The sequence below is a fragment of the Cariama cristata genome, unplaced genomic scaffold (genome assembly GCF_000690535.1).
Source record: "Cariama cristata isolate BGI_N322 unplaced genomic scaffold, ASM69053v1 scaffold7079, whole genome shotgun sequence".
In the NCBI taxonomy this organism is placed as follows: domain Eukaryota; kingdom Metazoa; phylum Chordata; class Aves; order Cariamiformes; family Cariamidae; genus Cariama; species Cariama cristata.
The window spans coordinates 22,655-31,020 of record NW_009637340.1 but is presented as its reverse complement, the minus strand read 5'-3'; the positions used below and the strand labels follow the sequence as shown (position 1 = coordinate 31,020).

Below are 8,366 nucleotides of genomic sequence, written 5' to 3'. Positions count from 1 at the left end.
ACCCCGGCTCCCTGGGGGCCATCTCTCGGGGAGGGCTGTGACCCCGCAGCCCCCCGCTGCCATCACCCACTGGGTTTTGGCTCCCGAAGCGAATTTGCCAGGCTCCCTCCAGGGAGCTTAGCACCGGTTCAGGATGACGATGCCACCCCCTCCCGTCTCCCGCACGCCTTTTTGGATTACATTAGCGTCAAGGAAATATTTTAGCTGCTGGAAAGTATGAAAAGCAAAGTGTCTGGAGTGGGGGATTAAATGCTCATGGGTTGATTTATTCATAAAAGCAAAGCGAGAGGAGCAGGAAGCCTGTCTGGCAATTTTGGGGCTGGGGGAAGGGGGGGAATTGGCTGTTGTTATGCTCCGGAGATGTGCTGCAGCCATCGGGGCGGCTTCGATGCTTCTTCCACCCCTTCCCTGTCCCCCTCGCAAGGGGCTGGAGCAGCGTAAGCAATGAGCTGCTGGCCCCCCCCGGGACCCCCAACCCCAACCTGGAGCCCAAACGATGGATGTAAATGAGCTGTTAGTGTTGTTTCTCGCTAACAAGGCTGAGGCAGAGGGCTGCTAATTGCCCGTGGGGAGAGCGGAGGGATTACCTTCCCTTTCTGGAAAGGTAAGCGTGGAGGATGGAGATGTGTGCTGCTCTGGTTGCTGGTGCCCTCGGTGGGCAGCGTGCCGGGACCGTGGGGGGCCGGTGGCACCGTCAGCAAGCATCGCATGGGGCTTTGCGCTCCCAGACATGGAACAGAGCATCCCCGGGCTGGAGGTGAGGATGCTCTGCAGATGCCGGAGCCTGCCCTGTGGAAACCACAGCCTGCAGGGAAGAAGGAGGAGGTTCCAGTTGGGAAACCAGCCCCACGCTGTGTTTCTGCACCAACCCAAGAGGCGGGTGGGTGTCAGACCCCCGGACTCAGCCCACGCTGCACGGCACGGAGTGGGTTTGCAGCAGCGTTGCCTTCCCCATCACCCTCCTCCTCTGCCCCTGACCTTCCAAGAGGCCAGGCAGAGCCTGCTGAGGGGACGGCTGGTGGCACCAGGTCTCCCAGCACGGTCCCTTCCCCGGCTCCTTGGCCCCCATTTCCTTCTCGCCTCATGAAATTTTCATATTTGTGCTTTATTAATGAGCTCCCCAGAAACCCTGCACTTTCAAGCAGCGGCTCTATTAAAATGCATCCAGGTCCCTGCAGGTCTCGGGAAGGGCAGGAGCGATGCTCCGGAGGATTAGACAATAAGCCAGCACTTTGCACGGATCCCACGCTTGTGCCGGAGAACCGCCGCGCTGGCTGTTAACCGCTTGCAGGGCTCGGAGCTGGGGCGGCTGCCGGCATACCCCGGTGCAGAGAGGGCTCGGTGCATCCCCCCCAAACCCAGGAGCTGCTCTGGGCAAGGAGAAAAAGCAAGCCGTACGTCCCCCAATCTCTTCAAGCATCTTTTTCCCCTTCTGCTCGTCTGACAACAGTGTCATGAGCTGTCTCCATCCTCAGCCCTCAGCTGGAGGGACTCGGGCTGCAAAATGGCAATCGCTGCCCCATCCCATCTTTGGGGTTTGGCTGCACAGGGGGGATGTGAAGCCCCAAAGGACTTGACTTCACCTCCTTTCCCCCATCTCATGGCTTTATTCCTAGCGGGGTTTACAGCCCGTTTTTGCAGGAGGAGCAGGGAGGAGGATTCTCCCCTCCCGGTGCAGCACCGATTCCTGCTCCGACCATCCGTCAGCTCAAACATCTCTCTTAGCTCAGGCAACCTTCTTGCCTCTTGCGCTATTTTTCAAGGCAGATCTACTTATAAATCATATCTCGCAAGAAGTATTCCCTTTACGTACGTCTTACTGAACTCCCCCGTCCCCGGAAGATCTCCGCGGGGGGTGTTCATCACTGGGATGACACATTTGGCATTTCCAGGGCTCTCTCTGAACAGTTTTATCCCTGCCCTGGCTCTGGGGTCTCACGGCATCTCACGGGGGGGTGCTGACCCTGAAGGGACCCCACAGTTGTCACAGCACCGGTCGGGACTGGTGGTACCCAGACCCCAGCAGCTGCAAATGCCCCCCAAGGGCAGCGGGATGTGGGTTGGGTTTGCATGGGATGGCACCGGGGGAGGGGGGCTTCCAGCTTCACCTTTTAATCAGGACCCCTTAACGAAGGCAATGCCGTGTTGATGCCTCCCAGCTCGAAGGCTTACACCGAGTTGGATAAAATCATGAGAAAATGAGACAAAGTTGGGTCCTGTGCTGCAAACGATGCCCCAAAACGCTGCTGGCTCCAGGGCCACCCTGGGGGGCAGCTGGGGGAGGCAGAGGGAGGCCGAGGACGATGCTGGCCTGGGCAGCTGCTTGCCATTTGCTAATTAGCAGGGCCCTACAAATAAGTCTGGTAGGAAACCCTCCTCGGTGCTGTCCTTTGCCTTTGCCAGCGGAAGCTGGGAGAGAATGGAGGAATCCAGGGACTTGGCTGGGCTGCGGAGGGGAGGAAATTAGGGACGAGATGATCGGTGCAGTCAGGTGGCTTCTAAAATAGCACCTGGGCTGCCAAGGGTGATCCATCATTTTGACAAAAAAAAGAAAAAGAAAATTCAGCTTTTGGTCCCGTGTAGTGGTTTGGCTTCGTCCGTCCTCTCCGTTTGCTGATGGCTGGGATTCCTGGGGCTTTTTTTAGGGTTGCCGCTCCCGTGGCACCTTTTTCCCCCCCGTCCCTGGCTGGGCAGTGCCTAGCCCTGGGGGGGGGGGTGGCTGGGGGTGACCCAGTTTTGGGTAGCCCCAGGAGAAGATGTGGAGGCCAACAGGGTCCTTTGCAGCTCGACAGATTATTCTGCTTTGGAGCAGGCTGAATAATTAATAATTATTCTTTGAATAATTGACAAGGAAAAAAATATTGCAAATTCATGGCATGAATTATGCACTGGAAACTGTTTGACCAGGTCCCCCCGCTGCAATCGGTGTGCGTTAACCCTTTCCGTGCTGGAGGAGGACCTCCAAATCGTGCAAGGCGATGGGGGGGGACACACCATAGGGGTGCATCCAGCCCCCTCCCCACTGCCAGCAGGGCAGGGACGGGCGATGCCGGGGGGTGAGACCAACGCCAGCCCCCTTTCCCATAGCATCTCCCCAGGTTGAGGACATCTCCCCATCCTTCAATCCCAATGCTCATCCCTTCTCCTTCTTACTCTCCGGGCAGGAATGGACCCTGCAGCCAACTCCAAAAGCAACCACTGCCTCGACGCAGCCAAAGCCTGCAACCTGAACGACAACTGCAAACGCCTGCGCTCGGGCTACATCTCCACCTGCAGCAAAGAGGTCTCGGCCACCGAGCACTGCAGCCGAAGGAAATGCCACAAAGCCCTCCGCCAATTCTTCGACCGCGTCCCCAGCGAGTACACCTATCGCCTCCTCTTCTGCTCCTGCAAGGACCAGGCTTGTGCCGAGCGTCGGCGACAAACCATCGTCCCCTCCTGCTCCTACGAGGATAAGGAGAAGCCCAACTGCTTGGATCTGCGGAACACGTGCCGGACGGATCACCTCTGCCGGTAAGGGCTGCGCTGGGCTCTGCCTGGGCTTTTCCCAGTCCTTCCCGGTGCCGGAGAGGGACCTGCAAACCGTAGCAGAGGTTTTGTGTGGGACCATGGCCGGGTTTGCGATGCTCTCTTGTTGTATGACCCTATTCCAAGTTTATTTGTTGCCTTTTCCCAATGCCGTGTGATGCTTGCCGGCTGGGTCTCCTCCGGTAACGGTTGTATTTAGTGCGTAAAATGGGGCAGAGTTAATGAGTTTTGGTTGCTCCTGGAGAGGCTGAGGTGTGGCTTCCAGTTTAGTCCCCTGTTGTTGTGGGGTGAACCTGGGGGGGCTGCGTGTGGTTTGCAAGCACGGGGGCTGCCAACCGAGCTCTGATCAGAACCCCCAATGCCAAAACCACGGCTCTGCCCTTCTCCGTGCTCGGCCCGGGAGGCTGCGATGGGGCAATGCCCTCCGGATGGGGTAGAGATGTGGGGCAGAACCAGAACGGTGGGGACAGAGCTGCCTTTCTGCTGGGAACAGTGGAGCTGAGTCCCTGGGGATGGTGCTGGCTCTGTTCCCCACCCGGGACCGCTCCGTCTCGGTGCAAAAGGCACCTTGGCAGCGGGGGTACCCGTGCCCTGCAAGTGGCAAAATCCCTCGATGTGCTTTCAGCATCCCCAGCGAAACTTCGTGACTGGTGAAATCCGCTCTTTTCCTCGTGGCAGAGCAAAGTCGGGAGATCAGGTTTTTGTTCTGTTATGAAACTCATTATTCACACTGCAAAAAAAAAAACTCCAGGGGCTGGATCAGCCTCATAAAGAATATGTTTCCTACGAGGAGGAGGGTCTTTTTGCCATCAAGGTGATGGAGTTTCCCAGAGCCTGGTGGCGAAATAAATAAATAACACAGCTTCAGGTCTTCCTCTGGCTGCAAGTGAATGTGTTTGAAATGGGGGAATGTGGCTTTTTATCAAAAAGTAATACAGTAAGCCAATGTCTATGAATAAAAGATACCAGAATTGCTCCGAGTTGCGGCCAAATTAATGGTAGCACCTCTCCGTCGGCAGGCCTGATGCTTGCTAAGACGTTAAATGCTGCGGATGCATCCGCTCACGGAGGGGAATAACCTGCATTAGCAGCGCGTTGGAGGGGACCGGAGAGGCCACGGAGCTGCTGAGCATTAATTATAAACCCATTCCTGCATGAAATGAAATTCTGCCAGAAAGAGGTGAAGCAGCAAAAGGGGAAGCGTGTGGCAGCTGCTTTGGGTGGTTGCTCCAAGTTGGAAATGTATTTTTCCGGCAGTAGCGTGGATGCTGCTCGGCTGGGGAGAGGCAGCCCCGACCCGGGGGCTCTCGCTCTGCAAAGCATCCAAATCCGACATTTATTTATGCATCTGGCCTTGGGCATTGGTTTGCAGAGTTTTACCTTAACCTGGGCTGTTCGCTCCCCGTCGTGGGACGTTTCGGAGCTGTGCGTGGGTACGCTCCTCAGATGGGGGCTTGCAAGAGAAAGTCCCGTCCCATCTGCTCCTCTCCCGCAGCTCTGCCCCGGGGGGGCTCTGGCTGCGTTCCCCAAGGTTCAGGAGGGTGGGTTTGCTCCAAGCCCCCCGTTAAAAGCGGTTACATCATTAACCAGGCTGTGGCACTGGGATGCAAGAGGGGTTAAAAGCCTGCAGCGGGGAGCCGGCACCCAGGGATGCTCTGAGATGCTGCCACGCTCAGCAGCTCACTTGACCTCCTTGTGTTTGCAACTGCGAAAGTGTTTCGAAGCGGTGACCTACCGGGGGTGAGCCGTGCCCAGCACCGGAGCTGACGGGAGGAAAAAATAAGAATTTTTCTCTATGTTGTATTGCAAATGAGAGAGGGTCTGGCTTTTCTCTGTCGGGCTTTTGGGATGGAGGTGGCTCTGGCAAAGCCTTCTGGCAGGGGCTGTGTGTGCACGGTGCTTTCCCTGGGAGGGGGTACGCACGCAGGATGCTGTTTATGGTCCTTGCTGCTATTTCCCACCCCTCCATCTCCGTCTGGAAGTCTCCTGCTGGCACATCTTCCCCGGGGATGAAGGAATGGTCCTGCACACATGGGCATCACATCCCCTGGTCCATGGGGAAAGGATGTGGAGGAGAGCTGGTCAAGGAAAACCATCATCAGCAAGAGTTTTGTGTGACAGCCTGCTGCCCTGCCCGCTTGGCATCAACTGCCTGGCTGTCCAGCGGCCGTGAGTCCGTCCACCTCGGCGTTGCCCCAAACACGGGCAGGGAGTCTTGGCTCCCATTGCTGTGGGTCTAATTTCCCAACGTAGAGCTGGGCATGGAGTCACCTGCCAGCTGAAGCCCTTCTCCCACAGCCTCATCTCCTCCTCCGTGCACATCCGTGGTGTTTCCCAGCTGCTCCAGGCCGAGAGCACCTTGTGAACTTGGAAAACCCAGACTCAGGAGCTGAATGAAACCTGGGCTGTCTAACCACCCCATGAGTAATGTAAAAACTCCTCCAGCAGCTGCTGCTTGTGCTTCGTCGGAGGGCTTGGACCGAGGCGGAGGTGCTGTGTATTTAGGGTGGGTTTGGCTTGGAGCAAGGGGGTCTCATTCAGCAGCGGTGCAGAGGGTCCTGCTGTGGGCTCTGGGCTTGGAGCTGCTACACAGACAGGGCGGGGCATCGACAGACGCTGGTGCATGGCTCCAGGACCCCTCGAGATGCTGCTGGTCCAGCTCCGGGCTAGCTGCTTTCTGCAAAAGCCCAGAGAGGGGGTTGCATCCATGTGTAGGTGAATTGGTTGGTTGGACGGCGTCCCCTTTGCTGAGCGGCTCTGGGCTTGTTTTGCAGGGATGGGGTGGTCTGCAGGGCTGGCCGGGGCTGGGGGGGGGGTCTCCTCTGGGGGGGGGCTCTCCTCTCCCTCTCCTGCCTCTCCAAGGCTCTCTGCGTTTATAAATAACAAAGCATTGGCAGGCAGCCGCTGCCAAGCTCATCACCAGGTGCCGGGAAAATGTATAAATAGAGTGTGCAGGCTTTGTCCTCCTTTTCACGGCACCTACACCCACCAACTTCCACCCAAGAAACCCCTCCGTGTCCCTTCATCCCAAGCCCCTGCCTGCGGGCAAGGCAAGGCTAGGCTCTGCCATGGGATCTCCCGTCGATGCCTGTGCTTATCAGATGGGTATCACCGAGGGATGCTCATCCTCCTCATCCGCACGCGGGACTTGGCAAGGGCATTGATCTCAGAAGCAGATCGACAAGCTGCTCCGAAACCCAGCGGTGGCAGGAGATGAGATAATATTCCCGCATGGGCTGCGAGCGTAATTAAGCCTCCTGGCTGAACGCCTAATGAACAGCAAAGCCCTCTCCACCGGGATAGGACTTTGCGGGGAGATTTTTGCTGTCATCTCGCTGTGGTCAGTGCTGAACTGGGCACGGAGGAGGGGGGCTGCACCTCGCAGGGGCTGCTACCCCTACAAGACACGACCCACCCTGAGATGGGGTTGCTTCCTTCCCAAAAGAAGCAGAGGCGATGGAGGAGAGGGCAAATTAATAGTCCAGCATGGAAAAGAGTCATTCCAGAGGTTTTCATGGCTTGCTGCTGCTGCTTTCCAGCTGCACAGGGCTGGTGGTTAAGTGGTTGGTGAACACCAGCCCCTGTCCCATCAATGGTCACAAAGCTAGGGAGATAAAGTCCACCAGCTCTGCCCTCACGACCGAGAGCTGTTCTGCAGGTGGGTGTTTTCTAAATGCTCTGGACCGGGGTATTTTAACCAGCGGGCAGCATCCTGGCATGGAGCAGGGTCTGGGTCACCCGAGGGTCCCCGTGGCTAGGAGGAGGGGGTGCTGTGCAGCCCCTCCATTCTACATTGCCCATCCGAGGGCACGAAGAGACCAGGATGTGACCCCTGTGGATCCCTGCAATGGGCTCAGGTCCTGGCGAGGGCAAGCGCTCAATCGGTCCCCTTCCCTTCCTGGGAATAGGGTGCAGGATCTGGGTTATTCTTGGACTCAAATCCCAAGCTTTACTCAAATGGCCTTGACCTGTGAGGCTGCTAAAAAATCCCCCGTGTGATGTCCCAGCCCCAAGCTCCCATCTGCGAGAGCAGGAGCCATCAGGCTCAGATCGCTGCAATTTGTGAAGCTTTTCGTGCCGGGAAGCTTTTCCCGGTCCAACGGAGGAGCCTGACAAACTCCCCGAGCTTTGCGTCTGATTGCAACGGACAGGTTTTAGCTCCCAGAATATAAAAACCTTTTGCAAAACACTAACCTCAGCTAAGGGGAAAGGGAAGGAAAGGGGAGAAAAGAGCTGATTTCAGCAGCTGCAGTTTGCTGTATTTTTCATCTTGCATCAGCAAGTCAGGAACACAAATAATCTGGTCTTATATGCTTCAGTGATGCTGGTGCTGAAGAATTTCCCAGCCTCCACCGGCTCTAGCTCCTCAGCATCCGAAAGCAGGGTGATGTTTCATTCACCTGAATTTTCTCCCCATTTTCAGTATATTTGTGGCTGGGAAGGGGGATGGATCCCACCCGGCTCCTCGCAGGACCCCCGTGCCTGCGTGCATTGCTGCGGTGCATTTCTGCAGAGCAGAAACCATCTCTTTTTGGCTGCTAATTCAGGAGAGGTACCCGGGGGAAGGGAAGCCTTGCTTCATCACCCGAGGACCCACGGGGGAGGCTTGGCTTGGGGTGTGTGCATGGGAAAGGAGGGATCCAGGCTGGCTTGGTGTTGATTAAACACCAAAAATGGGAACAAAACACTGCTTTTATTTATTTATTTATTTATTTTTTAAAATCCATGTCCTCGTCTTCACGCCCTTTGTTTAGCTCAGACAAAATGCCATCTATAATGGATGTTTCCTTGATAAACAGCGGAGCGGCAGGTCACATTTCTCATTATACCGGGTAATG

The 8,366-nt window shown here is 56.5% G+C and overlaps 1 protein-coding gene across 1 annotated transcript in view; it reads left to right on the top strand.

Moving 5' to 3' along the window:
- GFRA2 (GDNF family receptor alpha 2) overlaps positions 1 to 8,366 on the top strand; it is a gene marked incomplete at both ends in the record, with an annotated part of 18,276 nt that overhangs the window by 1,088 nt on the left and 8,822 nt on the right. The window contains one exon of the mRNA XM_009708286.1: positions 3,165 to 3,513. Within this exon, the coding sequence (XP_009706588.1) occupies positions 3,165 to 3,513 (349 nt within the window). The remainder of the gene's footprint in view (positions 1 to 3,164; positions 3,514 to 8,366) is intronic.